Source organism: Dichomitus squalens (assembly GCF_000275845.1).
Source record: "Dichomitus squalens LYAD-421 SS1 unplaced genomic scaffold DICSQscaffold_1, whole genome shotgun sequence".
Taxonomy (NCBI): domain Eukaryota; kingdom Fungi; phylum Basidiomycota; class Agaricomycetes; order Polyporales; family Polyporaceae; genus Dichomitus; species Dichomitus squalens.
In genome coordinates this window covers 1,276,161-1,295,651 of record NW_006766883.1, presented here as the reverse complement: position 1 = coordinate 1,295,651, position 19,491 = coordinate 1,276,161, and the positions used below count along the sequence as shown (strand labels likewise).

General features: G+C 57.1%; 7 protein-coding genes across 7 annotated transcripts; 3 read left to right on the top strand and 4 right to left on the bottom strand.

Annotated features, from left to right (window-relative positions):
- Positions 1 to 2,576: 2,576 nt before the first annotated feature.
- Positions 2,577 to 4,810, top strand: DICSQDRAFT_164667 (uncharacterized protein; the record flags this gene model as incomplete). Its single annotated transcript, XM_007360250.1, has 6 exons — positions 2,577 to 3,306; positions 3,360 to 3,433; positions 3,495 to 3,679; positions 3,742 to 4,216; positions 4,278 to 4,697; positions 4,751 to 4,810. The coding sequence occupies 6 exons, from the start codon at positions 2,577 to 2,579 to the stop codon at positions 4,808 to 4,810; spliced, it is 1,944 nt and encodes a 647-aa protein (XP_007360312.1).
- Positions 4,811 to 5,452: 642 nt separating this feature from the next.
- DICSQDRAFT_95623 (alpha/beta-hydrolase) lies at positions 5,453 to 7,350 on the top strand. The gene is made up of 7 exons (XM_007360249.1): positions 5,453 to 5,679; positions 5,733 to 5,800; positions 5,858 to 5,979; positions 6,038 to 6,131; positions 6,183 to 6,535; positions 6,592 to 6,896; positions 6,950 to 7,350. Exons 1-7 carry the CDS (start codon positions 5,534 to 5,536, stop codon positions 7,212 to 7,214), a joined length of 1,353 nt encoding a protein of 450 aa, XP_007360311.1. The 5' UTR covers positions 5,453 to 5,533; the 3' UTR covers positions 7,215 to 7,350.
- A 63-nt stretch (positions 7,351 to 7,413) lies between these two features.
- On the bottom strand, positions 7,414 to 9,352 carry DICSQDRAFT_164665 (epoxide hydrolase; the record flags this gene model as incomplete). The annotated part of the gene is made up of 9 exons (XM_007360248.1): positions 7,414 to 7,579; positions 7,633 to 7,804; positions 7,899 to 8,155; positions 8,221 to 8,288; positions 8,346 to 8,374; positions 8,436 to 8,621; positions 8,691 to 9,066; positions 9,113 to 9,197; positions 9,279 to 9,352. The coding sequence occupies 9 exons, from the start codon at positions 9,350 to 9,352 to the stop codon at positions 7,414 to 7,416; spliced, it is 1,413 nt and encodes a 470-aa protein (XP_007360310.1).
- A 590-nt stretch (positions 9,353 to 9,942) lies between these two features.
- Positions 9,943 to 11,849, top strand: DICSQDRAFT_131109 (uncharacterized protein). The gene is made up of 3 exons (XM_007360247.1): positions 9,943 to 10,230; positions 10,292 to 10,828; positions 10,899 to 11,849. The coding sequence occupies exons 1-3, from the start codon at positions 10,062 to 10,064 to the stop codon at positions 11,462 to 11,464; spliced, it is 1,272 nt and encodes a 423-aa protein (XP_007360309.1). The 5' UTR covers positions 9,943 to 10,061; the 3' UTR covers positions 11,465 to 11,849.
- A 602-nt stretch (positions 11,850 to 12,451) lies between these two features.
- On the bottom strand, positions 12,452 to 14,192 carry DICSQDRAFT_123371 (uncharacterized protein; the record flags this gene model as incomplete). The annotated part of the gene is made up of 5 exons (XM_007360246.1): positions 12,452 to 12,532; positions 12,590 to 12,673; positions 12,732 to 13,550; positions 13,611 to 13,966; positions 14,054 to 14,192. 5 exons carry the CDS (start codon positions 14,190 to 14,192, stop codon positions 12,452 to 12,454), a joined length of 1,479 nt encoding a protein of 492 aa, XP_007360308.1.
- A 2,106-nt stretch (positions 14,193 to 16,298) lies between these two features.
- DICSQDRAFT_131107 (cytosolic Fe-S cluster assembling factor CFD1) lies at positions 16,299 to 17,654 on the bottom strand. The gene is made up of 2 exons (XM_007360245.1): positions 17,200 to 17,654; positions 16,299 to 16,993 (listed from the first exon to the last, which is right to left on the bottom strand). The coding sequence occupies exons 1-2, from the start codon at positions 17,621 to 17,623 to the stop codon at positions 16,470 to 16,472; spliced, it is 948 nt and encodes a 315-aa protein (XP_007360307.1). The 5' UTR covers positions 17,624 to 17,654; the 3' UTR covers positions 16,299 to 16,469.
- A 213-nt stretch (positions 17,655 to 17,867) lies between these two features.
- Positions 17,868 to 19,386, bottom strand: DICSQDRAFT_95615 (P-loop containing nucleoside triphosphate hydrolase protein; the record flags this gene model as incomplete). Its single annotated transcript, XM_007360244.1, has 9 exons — positions 17,868 to 17,968; positions 18,024 to 18,109; positions 18,165 to 18,198; positions 18,255 to 18,547; positions 18,600 to 18,795; positions 18,844 to 18,945; positions 18,994 to 19,100; positions 19,151 to 19,262; positions 19,313 to 19,386. The coding sequence occupies 9 exons, from the start codon at positions 19,384 to 19,386 to the stop codon at positions 17,938 to 17,940; spliced, it is 1,035 nt and encodes a 344-aa protein (XP_007360306.1). The 3' UTR covers positions 17,868 to 17,937.
- Positions 19,387 to 19,491: the final 105 nt, after the last annotated feature.

Genomic DNA, 19,491 nt, shown 5'->3' with positions numbered 1-19,491 from the left:
GGCTTCGACTTCTCATCGAGTCTAGACATGCCCTGTCCACGTCGCTCGAAAGTCGGATGTCAGTCAGGTCTGTATGACGCGTGGCGCGATCTGCAGCGACCTCATCCGCTGGCAGCATGAAACAGGCTGCGCCGCCGCCGACTCGCAAAGCGAACATGCGTTGGGATTGGTTGTGGTTCGTCCTTGCTCGGGTTGGTACAGTGGTGTTGACTGCAATCAGGTTGCCCTTTGCAAGCACGACGGAGGACTGTCAGGAAGCTTGCGAATAATCGCATTTTAGCTCTCAAGAGTCGGCCTGCACGGCTCGCCTTCTCGTCTGATAAATGACCTCTGATATTTGACACCTGTTTGTCCATGACGCATTTCAGCCCCAGGGAACGTGAGTTATACTTGCTTCTCTTAGCATAATTGGCTTGCTAACGTCCTCAATACGGTTGGCTTGCAGTCGACTTGACATATTGTTGCCCTCTACTCTTCGATATAAAACCAAGCCGAGTAAGGGTTATCTGCTTCAGTGTTCCCGCTCGGCCCCGTCAGCGAATGAAAGGATTTGGATTGAATTCGATCTTCTACTGTCAAATGGTGCAGGGAAGCTCATAAGGTTTGCCCGCCGGCGACTGAAAAATATCTTTCTTAGGGCGGGTAGGCGCTTGGCCATATTCCCAGCCGTTCTGCGCAGTTCCGCGCTGTGCCCGGTGATTGGGCACAGGAAAGCAATGGGTTCGATATTCGGAACATCTCAAAGCTGTTGGCCGTATCGTCGACTCATGCCCGTTCGTTCTGACCGCTAACAGCGCACTATCAGCCAGGAACGAACGAGCCCCACGTGAGGGACGCGAAAGAATGTACGAGCTGCGGCGCTGTGACAAGGGGAACGGCGATCTGGCTGTATGGGCGGAACGCAACTGGGATCATCCTGGGCAGACCCTTGGACCTGTCACGGTGACGAGAGGATGTCCTTGCGCCCCCCACTACACCACCACGGCCCTCGCCGGAGTTTGTCTGTCTTTGCACGCCGCGGCTGCTTCTTCCGCCGCCGCTATAATGAACTTCATCCCCACCCACAGTTCTCTCTCATACCACCACCATCCCCGCATTTTCTCGTTCACTATCCCCACCTACAATTTTCAATCGTCCATGTCACCTAAACACCTCCCGAGGGACCGCGCCTGGGGCACACGCTATGATACACTTGATATTTCTCCGCCTTCCTCTCCTCCGGCGCGACGCTCTGCGACGGCCGAACCCGCCCACAGCCCTATACTATCCAATATAGCTCATGACCGTCCGCTGGGCTCGCGGGACGCGGATATTCCAATCACATGCACGACCGAGGGCCGCCCCGCGCAAGACGGGACACTTCATGACGCCAGTATCTTCGTTGGGAGGTGGCTACTACGATCCTTGATGAACCGTGGGATGTACTCAAACTAGTGCTCCGACCAGCCTCCCCGCATCCGTCGAGCATGGGGAATTGACTCAGAAATTATCCGACCATCTGTCGGGTTATTCCCATATCAAGACGATAAAGGTTGTACGAGACAGTCGTGGCGGCGTCTGTGCGTTCGTACAGTGCGAGGTAGGCAACATCCTTCGTCCGCCCGGTTACATGCTGCCAATTCATCTTGATCTTAACGCCTACAGACCCCTTCTGCTGCTGGCGATCTCTTACATTCACTGCAAACAAACCCACCAAGACCCTTTCTGGGCCGGTCCCTGCGATTCGAGCCTGCTAAGGCTTTCCGCGCGCTCCTGATCTCGTATCGGTGAGCGGTCGGGCAATATCCCACATATCCTATGAGCGATTTGACTCACCAACGTTGGTGTAGCGCTCCTGTTGGGTCTTTATCCTCCGGTTTCGATGGACGTTCTACAAACTTGCAACTCGCCAGTGCTATGCGAGTATTCCGTCCAAGGTCGGGAAAGTACGTATTGACCGGCAGTGCCTCATGATGGCTACTATATGCGCCTTGTCCAGACACCTCGGACTACTCTACGACGCAGAGGCCATCGCCTACGATGCTACGACCGTTGATGGATTGGCAGCCGATTCTCATGACGATGCCTTCAATGGAGTTGGTCTACTTCTTCATCCCATGAAATACGACACGGAGGCAGGCACATATCTGCTTTAAGAGTGCGAAGGTATCTCACTAATCATAATCTACAGACACTGCAAAAACTCGTTGAGGCTTTTGGCCCCTTGGAGAGCTTTGTAAAGTATCCTGAACAGCCGGAAGGTATGTAGTGTTTGATCAGTCAAAATGCATCATAGGAGTCGATTGTCATCAATATTTTTCGGCAGGGACGACGGTTGTGGGCTCAGTGGCTGTGCGACCTTACTACCCCTTGCCCCACGACGCCCCTCGAGCCCCGAACATGGATCCGGGAGTTTGGGAGGTAAAATGGAAAGATCGTGAAGATAGTGTCGCTGCCCTTCTCGTGAGTTTCACGTCTTAATTGTGGTTTCCCGACGCTCAACCCGACTTTAGACCCTGCGTCGCGTACCGCATCTGACTGTCAGTTGGGCCCATCATCCCGCCGTCAGCACGAATACCGGCCTTCGAAGATCAAGCATGTCCTCATCTCCTAGTCTGTGGGTATCTCCCGGTCGATCGAGGCAGTTCAACGGTCACTCTATCGACGGAAGCCTCCCGCCGACACCCATATCACCCGGTGGACCTCTCATTTTGCACATGCCGCCTGCTCCGGGATCACACGTCTTCCCCTCGCCTGCTGCAAGCCCCAAGGGCGAAACCGTACCTCAATCAACGTGGGCTACAGCTGACTCTCCATCTTTGACCATGCGGTCCAATCGAACTGCAGCGTCCAGTACTCGATGGGCTGATCAAGTTACCGACTTCTACGAGGGCAACATGATGTCGTTGTCGTCTTTATCTCTACACACGCACACCTCGGCGGGCAGCGCCATCAGCGATACCGTTACGGTACTGAATCCTGAGATGGGATCTCCCATTGCTGATGCTCATCACAAGCCGTCGACGTCCTACTCTCCGATCACGCCCAAGTCAGATAGGAACTACCCGCAAGCAGTCGATCCCATAACCTCGACGTCTCGTGAAAATGCTCCACCGACATCAGATGCCGACGGCCAGCCAGACCGCACCTTCGTCAACCCTCATGTAGTCCCGTACATTCCTGGAGATCGACGCAGGGAGATCGATCCATCAACCGTGTTCGTGGGCGGACTTGATATGCCAGGGCGTGATGACTGGGATGAAAACACACTGCGCCAAATCTTTGACCGCTTTGGGGTCATCGAGAGTGTACACATCGTCAGGCCTCGTGCGTACCCTCCATATGTTCCTCTTGCCGTCTAAACCTCATGCAATCCACAGTCAACAAGCGTACGGCATTTGCGTTCGTGAAGTTCACAAGCCCTGAAGCAGCCAATCGCGCTGTCCAAGAAGAGGTTGGTTCTTCCACATGCGACGTACTGCTATTTCGGTTGACGTTTCTATAGCACAATCAAGTACACGACGGCTATCCTATTCGGGTACAGTTACGGGACCGCACTGCTGCCCCTCGTGGTAATTGGCGTCCAGGACGCGGTCGCGGGCGGGGATTTCTTGGCCCTCCTCATCTTGTCAGGGGAGCCTCCTCCGTTGGCGCTGCAGCCGCCTTCCATGGTGGCGCCTTCCGCGCGACCAGTTCTCCCGTTATATCACAACCTCGATTTGCCACCACAATGATGTCTCCTACTGAGGACGTTGGACACAGATCTTCGTGGAGTGAGCATGAATCCCGGTTTGTCCACGCCGACCTGACAGAGGACGCCCTGCGTGGACGTAAATTACAGGATGCTGCTACCGGCAGCACCTCGTCCATATCCTCCAGCACTACAAAGGTTCCATCTTTGCGGTACGAGACCTCCTACGGAGCCATAAGCACGACTGCCTCCCCGACCCCTCCGCCCTCCAGCTCTTCTGTGTCTACACCAACCTCCTCGTTAGGTCCTGTGGCCCCGTACCCACTGAACGTGGGATACTTCCCTCCTCAGCCTTGGGTCCAGCCGTACGCCCCTTCGTATCCTTACGCCGTTCCTATGGTCCCTGGTTACGGGTACGCAGGATATACTTATCCGCCCATGCAGCCTGTGGCCTCTGCTTTCTACGCGAGAGAGCCGGGTCAGGATGCTACGAACCATGTCGCAGGCTGTACGGGACCTGTCTCGGCCGGAGACGGCACGTATAAGGTATAGGATTTATTACGTGTCTCCTCTCGGCGCATATGACTGATGACGGACTGTGCCTCAGGATCCTGACAATCGCGCCACCGTCGCGCCTTACCAGTCTGTGTCCCAGCCACCACTGAGGGCAACGGGCTTCATTCAAAACGAGCATGGTACTCTTATTCCAGTCTATCAACGCGAGGCTTTGGACCAGTACATGGCTAGTGCTTTTGGGGGTCAGGGGCCTCCATCGCAACAGATTCCTCCACACCCTGTCACGCCATTTGCGCCCTCTGGCGGTACCCCTTGGCACCAAGGTCCCGCGTTGCCAGTACATCCAGGTGGCTATCCGGTCGGCTTTCCCCGCGTAACCCAGCCTCCCTCGGGACCACCGGGACAGCATCGGTTCTGGATGCCCTGTCCGGTTCCTTACGGTGGCACAGCGCTTCCAGCACCGAACCTGCCTCCGTTTTCGACTCCTTGCGCGCCTGCTTCCTTGGCCCCTGTGAGTCCTCGTCGCGCCACAACCGTTTGTCGACCTCACGACGGACATCGTAGCGGTCCTCCTCTGAGACGCTTGATGCGTCGGGATCGGTATCACGCGCAGGGGACGTCTGAGAGCAGCCCCCAGAATGACATGGGCAGAGCTCCACACTCTTCAACTCCGACGCGAAGGTTCAGTCCGGATGCACGCATTCATAGACCAACATAGATACCTAAGGAGTGGCATGGGGGATACTGGTGTGAAGATGCTTTCTACATGCAGTAAGCATATCTCTCCTATATGTCCTTCCGACCAGCGTGCAGGGCACGATACGGCTGTCTCTACAGTCAACTACAAAGCAGTGTTTCGCTTCTCTCTCGCGTTATAATGTTATATTGGAACTCGGATAATCTTCCCAGGCACTAGCGAAGACTTGTACGGTACGCAGACAGGCTATTGAGTCCCGATCCAGTTGTTGTTCTCGAGTTTGCCGTAGTAGAAATGGCCGTAGTTGTACATTGTGCAGTCTTACTTTTGTGGTATAGAATTTCGCTGTGGTGCAATATATGAGCGGTTCAGGAACACACTTTGTATGGTTCAGATCGCGATGCATGCGCGTTGTGGCTGAAGGCTCCCGATCGCGATCTGATCTCCCGATCGCGTCACTCCGCCACGGGCCGCAGTGCCGCCTACATCGAGTCTCCTAGGCGGCCACCGCCGCGTTCAGAGTGAGCAACTTGAGTGCTCGCAAGCATGTTCTCCTCTGGCAGGCCATACTGGGTCCCATCTATCCTTCACCCATATCATTCTGTATAGTCCTCTTTCTCCCCCATTGCCTCCCTCTCCCTAGGGCCATCATGGCAGCCACTCCCCCGACACCGCTTGTGATCGTCGAAGGCTTTCTGAGCTGCGCAGGCGCGCTCGTCTGGGGACATTTCGAGCAGTATGCAAACCACGCCTGTCAAAGTAATGGAGAGGACGATCGAAGGACAATATTCACTAGGTCAGTGTATTGTGAACCTGTTTCAGGATCACTCTCATGCGAAGTCCATTTAGCGTGGGGCTTGTCAGCTCTCTACACGATAGAGCATGCGACCTATTCTACGCGCTAATAGGCGGCACAGGTAAGCTCTTTTCAGGAGCAGAAATACCTTGAACTTGTTGTCCAGATCTCTTCATAGTCGACTATGGCGCGAAACATGCACGCGAGAGCGGTCACAGTCGCTTCGGGCGCACGCACGCACAAGGTCTCTATCCAGAGTGGTCTTCCGATCGTCCATTGCACTTCCTTGGACACTCCATAGTGAGTGCTGCGTCTCCTTCCGTTTCACCCTTTCTTACTTGGTTCAACTCCTCTTTAGGGAGGGCCAACTCTCATCAAGTTGCAATGGTTGATTGCCACGGGGTTCTTCGGAAAGCAATATCACCCGGACATGATACTCTCCATCAGTACCGGTACGCGCATAGCCCTGCGTTCTAGATCCTGGCGCTGAGCTGTGCACCCAGTATCTGCGCCTTTCAGAGGAACACAGCTTGTATATACCCTCGGCGAAGATACCCGAGATGCCCCCAATGTCCGCCCGCTCTCCGCGGGAAACCTGCTCGCGAAGGCGATCCATGTGGCGTCGTATTTTGCGCCCTTCTTACCCTTCCTCGATCTTCACGCAGAGGCGAGAGGCTTGTCATTTCGTGACGCCTCGTTTGTTTCCTTTCTGAGGCAGCTGTGGCGGAGCGACTGGGCGGAGAGTCGCGATGCGACGCCGTACGACGTGACCTTCGCTGCCGCGGACGAGCGGGAAGCTGTACAAGAGGGGAAGGTCAACCCAAACACGTACTATCGCAGTTATTGCGCTACAATGGTGGGACACCACGTATCCGTACATTGCCTTCTACACCCACTCACAATCATGAGCAGAGCCACACTCATACCCCGTCCGATGCCAAGAGCACACCAACACTGCTACAGCGAATATCTGGCTGGCCGCTCTACTTCGCATCCCGTGCGATCATGACATTCCGTTTCTCGGACCTCCGACTAGTGCCTACCTTCCTGGAGACGGTTGGCCCCACCATGCCCGAGGACCAGCATGACGCGGACGCCGATCTCGAGGACGGCCTCGTCGACATCGATCAAGGCGGTGGGAATGGCGTCTCTGCGGCGTTGCGTGCGAACGACGGCGTCGTGCCACTATTCTCCCAGTGGCACCCGTACGATTGCAAGTGGGTCGAACCGCTGCCGTAATTGACTGCTTACTTACGTACGGTTGTATCAGGCTCACACGATGCATGCACTATAGCCATAGCGAGAGCGTGTTGAACGGCCCTCCGGAGAAGTCGCGATACCACGAGCCGCCAGTTGCAGGCGTTTGGCATGTCCACCATCTGGAGAACGCACACCACTTCTCCATCGCTCCTGTCTGGCTGGCCACAGAGAGCCAGAAGGCCTTCTGGACAGACCTAGGGCATTGGCTTCGTGCCGTTGACCATGCACGTCGGCACGCCAGTGGTTTTGGTAGCGTCCTTCCCTCAAATGTATGACGCACGTCACGCAAGCAATATCACTAAGGCCCAACATCGGACTGCTCGGAGGAAATGGTTTTCACGAAGTCTGTACGCCTACATTTATTAGGGATGCCGGTTGGATCACGGAATACATAGGAACAATCAATCTCACCAAAGCCGTGATAACAGTGTTGATGGCAAAAGATATAACACGGCACTAACAACCTGCTGTCCGTCAAGCATAACCATTCCTACCAGGGACGACGCCAAAGGCTGATCCGCCCTTGCCGAACATGTCTTGGAAGTCCTTTACAAGGGCTTCAGGCTGCTCATGCGCCGCGAAGTGCCCTCCGCGCTCGTGCTCGCGCTCGAAGACGACGTTGCCTAGGGTGTGCAGCCATCTGAAGAGCACATCATGCGTGATTCAAAGGCACATGAATGGACTAACACATACGTCCTTGGAGACTGGATGAGCTCTTTAGGGAAGGCCGAGTACCCGAACGGCACCGGGGCTCTTACACCGAGGATGGAGTCGTGGCTGCGGCTGCCCGTCATTTCCTTGTATATGCGAAGGCTCACCGCAGGCCCCGCGCGGGAGAACCAGTAGATCGAGACCCATTCGAGCACTGTCGAGTCGCGACTCATCAGTACCCAGTATGCCAGACTTGGTCCTGTACCGTGAAGGCAGATCCAGCTAGGCCATAGCAGCGGGAGACCCACCTTCATCGTCATCCCAGGGGTACTCGTCTGTCCAGAGGAAAAGCTTTTCGTATATCCACGCGAGGAGGCCCGCGGGTGAGTCGGCCAGAGAGTATCCGATTGTCTGGGGTTTTGTGGCTTGTTCGATGAAGTAACCGGACCCCGTCTTTTTAAATGCTGACGTGTACGCGATTCCCTTCCGTTCACGTTCGCTGTGTGGAGTTAGGAGGTGCTTGATATACAGCCAGGGGTGGGCGGATAAGGTAGGAGGGAGTGCACTGCAAAGCCCAAACCATGGTTATGGGAGAAGTCGAATGTGACGAGAGATCTAACGTCAACGCACTCGGTGTTGTTGGACAGCCAACCTTTGACGTGTGTGGGACCGTAGTATGTCGACAGAAATCCTGTGATCTGGTTGACAGACACTCAGCGCATGACTGTGCAAGCAGTCAATGGTGCGCGACGGACTTCGTGACCCCAGTCTCCTCCCTGTGCGACTATTCATCGAAACGGAGTGAGCGGTATTGCGAAGAGGATCGCTATCCTTGAGAAATATACCATATTCGTTGTACCCCAAGCTGAGCATGAGTTTGTTCGCAACCTCTGCATACTGGCGGGAGGCGAAACCTTTCTTCTTCGGTGCCTCGGAGAATCCGAACCCTGGTAGGCTGAGTGCGACAACGTGGAAACTGGGATAGACCAGCCCAGGAAGGAGCTTTCGGACCTCCAGAAAATGCCCAGGCCCTGCGTGAATAGGCTCACGATCAACATCGTTAGCGGCCACAACAAAACTGCGATACGCTCGCGATTCACAACCATGGACGAAGAGGAGCGGAATGGCGTTCTCCAGCTTGCTCCTTTGGTGCAAGTAGTGTATGCTCAATGTCCCGAATCCTTCGACCGGAATGTCGCGGGTGAACTGGGGCAGTTTGTTGATTTCCTCCTCGGACTTTCGCCAGTCGAAGCCAGCTTTCCATCGCACGACGAGCCGCTTGACGTGCGCGAGTGGTACACCATAGCCCCATCCGGCGCCGTCGAGCCCGTCGGGCAAACGGGTGAGGGCTAGCTTCTCGTGCAGGACTGGCAGGTCCGTGTCAGAGACGTGCAATGTGAACGTTGCTCCGGTCCCGCCGACATACTGAGCTAGCCTGACCAGGATACTGGAAGAGTATGACACCGTGTTGAAGGGCTACCGCCTGGCCATTAGTATTGAGATGAACTGCGCTTACTCAGACTCTGAAGGGCTTAGACGGCGCAGTCAACATGACAAAGACGACGAAGGTATCGACATGTCTGATGGCAAAGGCGGACGTGTGGGTCCTGAGTGGAGGACGTCATTGCGCAAGTCTCGTGATAGGGAAGTCTGTTCTTGCATGTCGGGCATCGATTCGTCCTGCTTACTTGGCCGCGCGATGGGTATTGACGTTCGACGCCGGGTACTGTAACAGGGAAGATTCCTTGGGAAATGGTTGCATGTCGGTAAGCAGTAGAGCAGCAATCGACATACCAGCATGTTTGCAGCGTCGACCAGTCATTCATCTCAGAAGCCGGTTTGCATCTACATCGCGACTATCTATAAGCCAGACTAATGGAGCATTGGACTATGGTCTATGGGGGCAACGAGGTGGCGACGGGCGGTATAAGATGGGACTTATGTGTGACGAAGAGACGGGTAGCAGGCCGTGCGCCTGGCAATAGATGTGGGTGCAGGCAGTACTAGTGCAGGAACGATTCAGATGGACGTCACGGGCGCCGCGCCGCGAGGTTAGACTTCTGTCGTGGTATTTTTGGCCTCACTTCTACGAATGAGAAGTTGGCTGCGCCTGCCTTGCCCGTCGCGACTCCTTTGCACGCCTCCGAACATCTAGTGATGAAGCCCTAGTTGCAAGACATGGGAGACGAAATGCGCCGTGGCGACGAGTACAGCGTTTCCCAAAATGGGGGCTACTCCGGAGGAAATACGAATAGATGGCTTATGTAAGGAAGCATGGCGGTAACACTCCTGAGACGGATGGTGATTGTGGTGATCTCGGCCGCCCAGCAGTGCCACGGCGGGCTGCATGCAGCACCGTCCCTGCTTCGTTGCTGTCTCATACAGCCCCCATGTTCCCTCGCCGTCGCTGACGGCTCCTTTCATCTCCTTCCTGCCGGTCTTCCCCTTGACTTCGTGCCCACCCTGCAGCCATGTCCTCTGAAGCATTTCTATACTTTGACGACACAAGTTCCGTTTTCTCGTACTCAGGCAATTGGTTCGATAACACCGACCTAGAAGGCTTCCTGGCCCACGGAGTCTTCAATGACACCATCTCGTCTACAGCAACTCAGGGTTCCACCGTCAAGGTCGACTTCATCGGTCAGTGGTCCTGAAGCACCAACCCCAACATCTCTCTGACTCTCTGGTCTCCGTGCTGCAGCATCCCAGATCGTCGTAATTGGCGCCACAATAGCACCCCCGAACGCACCGAGCGGTTCAGGCCCTATATCATCCTACGTCCTCGACAACTCCCAGAATTCCGCATTCCTCTTCGAGGCTAGCGCGACCAACGCGACCGGTGTCACCTTCTTCAACTCTGGCCCCCTCTCGGCGGGCAAGCACTCACTCGAGATCACCGTCCTTCAAGTAACAGACGGCATCCCATTCTTGCTTGATGCCGTCGCTGTCGGCCAACCCCAGGCCACTCCTAGTACAGCCGTCTGGGTGACGACCGTCTTCGCAACGGGCACGAGCGCCCCGACTTCCGTGCTCGACCACAGCACCGCGACGTCGTCGACCGTCGCATCCTCAGCGTCCAGCTCCAAATCCCTCCCCATAGGAGCAATCGTCGGCGGTGTCGTCGGCGGCGTCGCGCTGCTTGTCGGCGCCGCACTCGCGTTCTACTTCCTCTACTGGAGGAAGAGGCATTCCCGAGATTACGAGTACCGCGGCTTCTCGGGCGACCCGTTCGATACCGGTGCGTGCATACACACTGACCATCAACCCGCCCAGTCCTCCGAGCTGACCCGAACACCTCACCGCCACAGAGAAAGATCATCTAGCACGCCCACCACCTCCACCAACCGCGAGCGAGGGCCGCTTCTCGGCGCGATACTCGCAATTCGAACCCTTCCTTGCCCCCACCAGCCCCACACCATACACCGACGCACCCTCCGTCACGCCGCATACATCGATCTACGGAGCATCCGCGCTCGGAGCAGCTGGAGCAGCAGCAGCAGCAGCGGGCGTAGTGGGAGCAACGGGTGCCGCAGCAGCAGCACACACCTACCCCCCAGCCCAAGGCAGCGTGCTGAGCAGCTCGACATCAGGCGTCGGCCGCACACTGTCGGTCGTGAACGACGCGGGCGACGTCGGCCTCGGCCTCGGCGCCGCCGCCCTCACTCCCGCGGAGCGCAAAGCGGCAGAGGCCGCGGGCGAGAAGGGCGGCGCGGGCGCCGACCAGCCCGTGCAATACCACGCGGACTCGGGTGTGCGCTTTGACAGCGAGGGCAAGGCGGTAGAGGCGTCTGGCTCTGGCTCTGGCTCCGGCTCCGGCTCTGGCCCGCACGAGCCAGAACCGCTGGACGTGCCTCCCGAGTATACTGAGATATGACCGCAGCCGTCTCTGGTCTGCATGTCTGAGATTCGAGGGCAGGGTCGGGTGCGTGGGAGTCGGAAGGGGAGAGGGGGTATGGCGTCGGACTTGGGCTGCCGCATTGGCAATGGACTCCAGAGCACTTGATACTCATACAGTTTATAGCGTTTACGATGATTGTACGCGACGCATTGCTAACTTACGGTTGGCGTGCCTTCGTCAGACCGTGCGGTTCGGGACTTGGTTGGCAACGGCGACTGCGAGGCATCGCTCGTTGTGCGTCGTCTTCCTATCGTATCTCACAGCCTCCTCACGTTCCTTCCCATGGGTGTACGGCATGTCTTGATATGTTTTGAGACCTGATGAAACCTTCTGGACAATGAATTGTATTGTCGAAAAGTCCCCTCGTCCTTGCCGCCCGATCACCGCTGGACTCGATCGGCAGACAAACGATCGGTGCAAACTCGACGACGCGATCACGTGTGGCAACGACTCGCACAAAAAGCCAGCAAAGTTGCGAAGGCTGAAGGAAGGTGGGTATGCATAGTACAAGTCTACAAAAAATAGCGCCCCCTGAGCTGTGCAGCAGGACGTCCCAAACGCGGTCGCGGGGTGGGGTAGTAGGGTAGAAATACAACTAGGTACAATGTGCGATAAAGTCCGTATGAGTAGTCGTCGGGCAGTGTTCTGCGCGCAGAGCAGACGGATATAGCAGGGGCGACGTATGGCAGCAGGGGCACGGGCAGGATGCAGGTATGGTCATATACAGAGTGCGAGTGTGGCGGAACGGAACGGGGCGTGAGATGGGTGCATATACAGCGGACGTCATGAGTGGATGCATGAGTGTGGCATGGGCGAGCCGGGGAATACAATGCGGATTAGGTGTGTACGAGAGCAGCTAGGATAGCACTGTTGTACACTGCCGGTGGGGCGGCACGGTGCGGTGAGCCGGTTGCGGAAGCCATAGGGGTGCAGAGGATACTCACAACAGTCCGTGGGGGGATATCATGGGCGTTTGCCCGTAAACCATGACAGGCAGACGCTGCCGACGCCGGCGATGTATACTCGCGCGTTGAGGCGACATACCTGTTAGCCACGCGAAGTCAGTGAGCGGACACGCGGATCGCCTCGCTGCAGACTCACCGTATCTGCGACTTCGGCTTTACGGAAGTCAATGTGCAGATCCCCGTTCGGCACGCGGGTGATCGAGTTCAGCTCTCCGAACGACTGCGGATCGACGTGAGTCCGTCGCTCGAGGTACAGACGCAACGGCGAAGACGCTCACCTCGCACCACTTCCTAACGGCATCGAAACGACGTTCGTCATTGGGCGGGATGCCGCTGATGATGAGCTTCCGCTTCCTGCGGGCCTTCGGGCTCGTCAGCAGACTCGTGACGCTAGGGAGGGTCGTGGGTGTCGTCGGCTTCCACGTCATAGGCGTGCCCTCAGAACCGGAGAGGTCTCTATCCCGGGCGATAACCGCCGTGGATTCTGGGGGGTCGTTGATATGCGTGGCATCCGTCGGGAGCGACCACAGCGAAGGAGACGAGCTGAAAATAGTCGTGGATGAATGCGAGCGAATGGAGCCGAAGTACATCTTGCGCGGCGCATCGGAAGACGTGCGCGCGTAGGTCGTCGAGGAGCCCGAATGGGTCACGCTGGAGGAGGTGCTCGGGCGCGGAGGAGGGGAACCGTTCTCTGAATCATCGCGCTCGTCCGGGGGAGTAGGGGTAAAATGGCCTGCCACGGACGGACGCTTGAACTTCCATGCAGTGGTCTTCGGGGGAGTCACTGCGGGCTCGGCGAGCTCTGGACGGGCGTTCCGCTGTGATCCTCGCTGGAGAGCGTTCACGGTCGACAGGCTTGAGCCACGGCTGTGGGAGGCGGTGCGCTCGTTCCGGCGGAAAGTGCCTGTGGAGGCCGACGAGGCTGGGCTGTGTGGCCTCTGGGCACCGGCGACAGGAGCAGACGGATTGCGACGGGATGAGAAAGTGAGGTGGAGGCTGCGGAGCGGGGAGGAGGCATGGAAGATGCCCTGCGAGTTGCGGGCCTTGCGTGGGGTCGACGTGCTGCTGCTCGGCGTGTCTGGTCTGCCCGCTGAAGCCTGTCTCCGACCCGCACGGTCAGCGGAGCGCCCGGACTCGTCACGTGCGTCGCGACGTACCTGCGTGACATTCGCGTCGCTGCCTCGGGGCACGCGTCCGTTCGGTTGCTCCGCGAGCACGTAACCTCTACCACGCCCCCTCTCCTCCGTCTGGCTTTTGGCTAGCGACGATGCGCTCATGTGCGGGTAGGCGAGATACGGGTTGCCAGCGGACGACGTGGCGGCGGGCGGTGGGGCTTCGTCAACAGGCGTCGTGAGATGCTGCTGCTGGTCTTCGATCCAGCGGTATGTTCTGCTCGAACTCCGGGTTCTCGAGCTGCGGGATACGGATGACATGCTGGAAAGGATATCGTCGTCGGTGTTCTGGGAGGTCTTCAGTCCGCGGATGGTAGCGGTGGAAGAGGGAGTTGGGGGTTCTATACGTGTATATGTATGCGCATGAGCGTGGACGGCGCGCGAATACCGAGTACGGGGAGTGGGCTAGATGGGAACACACGACGCACCTGTCAGAATTGGGCTGGGATGCATTGCGTCGCCGAGGCGCTTGAGTGGGTATAAAGCCTGTTGGCCAGATACAGGGAAGTCGGTGGAAATTGCTGTCAGAGGATGTAGAGTACGTTCGTAAACGGCGTTTGGGGGCATCGTGAGTGTCATTCCGGTCGTAGGAGGGGAAGGCGGGAAGAGGGGAATCAGGGCGTGCGGATCATTGGGGGAGAGGGACAGAGCATGAAGCGGGGACGAAGGGGAAAGACGGACAAAGAGGCACGGCAGACGTCGACGATAAATATGCGACGAGCGAACGAGGACGGGGCCTATATCCGGTTAGACAACTGCAGCCCAGCACTGGCACGCCTCGCATGATGGCGGGCGTGTTCAGCCTCGTTGGTCATCGTTGACGTACTGCCGCAGAAACGTGTTCTGCCCATCAACCGCCTGCTGTTCCCATCGATACACCGTCCTAGCCTCAGCCACCACCCACGCTAGCCACCGACAGCCTCCTGAGGGGCTGCAGCAACCCAGAAGCACCCCTCTCCATGCTGCCATCTGCATTCTTTGGGGACCAGACTCGGACGTCAATGCACCCAGCGCGCGATGCAGTCGACGATCACAGGGCGTGGCCACGCGCCCCCACCTTCCGACGTCTCTGTCGTTTCGCAGCGCTCGGCAGGCGGAGATGTTCTATCCGCCCCTTCTATCGACGCTGCACTCCCGTCTTATCCAGCATCGTGCGCCCGTCCGCCGCGAAGCCGACCCGGCGTCGCAGCTGAGTTCAACGTATGTACAGTCGACACCCTCTTAACCCATAGCCCTCGGGACAGGCCCAAATATATGGGTTTTGAGGGGTTATGGGCTACCAGAACTTTAGCGCCTCATAAGCGCCCTGATAAGTCCCAGTTAGCGAGGGCTGAACAGGCGTCTACTGACCCTTTGAGGGAGCGCTATGGGATTTCGAACACACTAACCTACCCACAACATTGTCGAAGCGTGGATGGACACTGGGAGGACACTGGGAAGAATGTGTCAAGTATTTTGTGGGTTATTTATGAGCAAAATCTCAGTGTGACCACTATTACCGTATGGGTTTTGAGCCCTAGAAGGCTATGGGTTATGGGGTATTGGGGACCTATGGGTTATGGGGTCGAATTCCCCCTATCCCGACTTGGGAAAGCCAAAATCCTATGGGTTTTCTGAGTTTATGGGTTACCAGGGGTATGGGTTAGGAGGGTGTCGACTGTATGTACTCATATGCCTTTGTCCAACATGCGTCCGCCTTGTTTCTCCGCTGGTCAGGGCACGCTCGCCGTGGCGTTTGCTTCCGCTCGTAAGCGAACCCCAGGTCCGACCTATCGATGCCGTGCCACCGGATGTTCGGGAACGCCTCCGTGATATGCATCCGGGGCCGACGCAGTCCGACATTGATGACGATGCGCTGAGGACACAACTCGCCTGGAATGATGTTGATTAATTCCGAGATACATACTACTTAGAATGTATGTCATTCACTTTTACGCACCCTTCTATCCAGATAGTGGCTCTCGCGGGCGATCCGGGCTCGCAGGCGTGGGGTCAGCCGCCGGTTGTGCAAAACTATACGATCAAGCGCAGTCAATCTGATCTCGAGGCCAACGGAGCGTCGAGCGGACGATCCCTCTGAGTATCCAGATATGATCGCGCACGAGCAGATCTCGGCGTTCGCTTCTCTCAACCGTCCGGCGTCGGCTAATCGCCTGTGGCCAATAACACTCGCCATACACACTTGCGACACGAACAGAGGCGGGACCTCCATGCAACAACGTTGCCCGTCAGAAGACCGCACCTGAGCTACATGTTGCGCGTCCAAACCTCCTGTTGCCGTCATGCGAGGGTGACGCGATGTCCCCAGTGCCACTTGGACGTTTTTGAGAGCGGCGCTCATCTGGTGCGCGGTGATGTGTGGCTGCAGAGTGTAGGCCGAGTTTCGAAGAAGAATGGTATATTCTGCTCGCGGTGAATGTGCGGGGTCCACAGACGGCTGGACTTGCACAGCCTGCTGCCGCACAAACGGAGTGCGTAGAGCAAATGTCCAAGAGCGTCGTCCGAGTCGAGTTGTATCAAACCTTCGTGACCCCGAATGAATATGACTGATCAAGGGACCCCATTTGTCGATTTCGAACGAGAACGAGCGCAGAGGACGCTGACACCAATTCATCAAAGCTTCTTGGGATGATCGCAATACCGACAGACGAGCGCAGCTGACGACACGCAGGACTCGCTTCTATCCCCGCATTGCGATGACAGCGGCGACAGCAGTCACATTGTCGTGCATATGGCACACGTTTAATATGCATACAATATTCCCTGCGAGAACGGCCCTCAGCGACCGAGCAAGAGCCTAGCATTCAAGCCACGTCACCGCACAGCGATAATATCCTCTTCTCCTCACGAAACCGGAGAAGCTAAGACCTGAGAAGCTTCTGACGCTTCAGCCTCCCGCTGCGAACGCGTCCTCGCCAGCTTCTCCAGCATCTTGTCCACGATGTCCTTGAACAGCGGCGCAGTCGGCGTCCTCTGATACCGCTCGAGCAGGCCGAACGACCGCTCGCTCCCGCCCGCCGCTCGCTCCGCGGACTCGCCCGGCCGCTCGCCCTCCGCCGCGTCCAGCAGCGTCACCAGCTCCGTGTCGACCGGCAGGCTCCCCAAGAACGGCAGCCCCTCGCGCCGCGCCATCTCCGCGCCGCCCCCGGTCGAGAACACGTTGCTGATCTCGCCGCAGCACGGGCAGACGTACCCGCTCATGTTCTCGACGAGCCCGAGCACGGGCAGCGCCGTCGCGCGCGTGAACGAGAGGCACTTGAGCGCGTCGAGCAGCGCGACCGCCTGCGGGGTCGTCACGATCACGGCGAAGAGGCGGGCATGCACGGGCGCCATGTGCTCGACGAGGGAGAGGTGCTCATCCGACGTGCCTGTGGAGGTGGGTTCGCAGCGGGCGCCGCGCGGGGGAAGTCAGTCCAAGAAGCTTATTACGCCGGAGCGGGGAAGTGTCTGGGAAGAGCGAGGGGAACGGAAGATAGAAGCGGGCATACATGCGCGCAAAGGCAAACAGACACGGTGGACAGTGGGGGGTATGGCGGCGCGGGGACACGGCGGAGACGGGATCGCTGAAACTCACCGGGCGGGGTGTCAATGACGAGGTAGTCGAGCTCGCCCCACCGGACGTCGCTCAAGAACTGTCGGATCATTGCGTTCTTCTTTGGGCCCCTCCAGACGACCGAGTCCTCCTTCCGCTTGAGCAGAAAGCCGACGCTCATGCATGCGAGCCGTGCCTCGCTCCCGTCGGCGTATACAGGGACCCACCCGTCGCTGCTTTGATGCACCGAGTGACCGTCGAGACCCAGCATCCGTGGTATGGAAGGCCCAGTCAAATCCACATCAAGGATTCCGACTCGTGCTGTCGGGGAAGATGCGCGCAAGGAGAGCGCGAGCTGGGTTGAGACCGAGGACTTGCCAACTCCGCCTTTCCCGGAGCAGACGATGATGATGTTCTTTACGTTGCGTAGTCGACGCGACACAGGAGTATCTTCTACAGCAGTCATGTCGGCCACCGGTTTGAAAGCTTCAGGTGAAGGCAAGGGGAGAGCGATCGAGTCAGTGCTGAGACGAGCATGGGATAGAAAGACGATGTGTAATCGCGACAAAATCCGCCTCCTATGCCGCCTGCCGTTTTTGGACGAGAAGCGGCAACGGAAGCGCTCGAGCGCCCACCGCACTACACTTCCCTCACATCATGAGCCCGCCAACTGTACCATGAAAGCGAATCTGGCTAAGACGGTTGCTGAAAAAGGTGACTCATTCATAGCGACGACAGCAGGAGATCAACGTAGCATATATACAGCGCCAAGAGCCACGCTCATACACGGAAAAGGTCTGGTTTGTAGTTCCTAGGTAATACAATGGATCAGCCAACCGCCATGCCAGGTGGATACAAGTACGCACATCCTACACAGTCGTGCCATAAGGCCGCCAAGCTGGACCAAGGTCCCGACGCCCTCGAGTATTCGCATGTGTGTCCACCCGATCTCCTGGATCCAACTGTAAGCAATGTACAGAGCAGGTGGTGAGATAGGGCAGGCTAACCTTGATAAACTCAAGTTTTGTGTACTCGGGAATCCTGAGAGAAGGACAATCGTCAGGAAATGGATGTCTGAAAATTGGAGTGAACCGTACTCGTCAAACGTCTTCACCACCCGGAATATTGTAACGACGATATCGACAGCGCTGTAACCTTGATCCCATAGCTCATTCAGCCTGTCCATTGCTGCATCAATGTCTCCCTTCAAACATGACCGGATCATCGCTTGAACGGTAATGGGATGCGGCTGGTCGCAAACTTTGAAGACGTTGTCCCCAGACACGAACCCAAAGCCAGACCACGTCGACTGAAGATTATTGATAGCTTGTCGCATATCACCCTCAGCGGTGAAGATGAGTGCTTCAAGACCTTCGTCATTGTATTGTACCTGCCTAGGCTATCAGTATACACTGGATGAGGGCCATGTCAAAAGGTGGCACCTTCTCCATTTCGCATATCTCCAGGAGCCGCTTCAACACCTCCGTGTCTCTGAGCTTGGAGTACCGTAGTATAGCACAGCGACTCTGAATAGGCTCGATGATCTTGTTGGACATGTTGCAAGCGAGCGCAAAGCGGGTGGTATTGGCATAGATCTCCATGGTTCGTCGGAGTGCTTGCTGCGCTCCGGCTGTCATACTGGAAAACGCGTCGAATATATGCTGCCCCCACTAGCAAACAACCCACCTGTCTGCCTCATCCAGGATGACAATCTTGTGACGACCTGATGGGAGCGTCACTTTCTTCTGCGCGAAGGCCTTGATTTTGTTTCGGACGACATCAATACCTCTGGCAGGGTCTCAGAGCACGCACTGACGGCATTGCTGATAAACGCACCTCTCATCAGAAGCATTCAGCTCCAGCACTCCTTCTTTGTACGCGTCTCCGAGCAGCTGGTGGGCCAAGCAATGTATGCTTGTGGTTTTTCCGATACCCGGCATTCCCTAACGACGCAGCGTGAGACACGGGTGTCAGCAAGACCCACAATACTCACAGATATAATAATATGTGGGCAGTTTCCATCCCGCGCAATGACCTTGAGCCGCTCGATGGTGTCTGTGTTGCCGACAACGTCGTCGAGGACCTGTGGCCGGTACTTCTCAACCCTGGGAGGGACTGAGGGCAAGTAGCTGAGGAATAAATACATCCAGCGTACCATGGGAGCTCGTATGGGAGCGTCGAAGCGGCGCCATTAGCGGGAGCCTTGCCCTTGGCGGCAGAAGAGGACATGGTGGTCGGTGGTGAGGGCGCGGCCGTGACCTGGTGCGACGCGTGACGGACGCGTCAAGAGGCGAGACCTGCGTGACACTCGCGAATTTGCGCCGCGCGGACCCT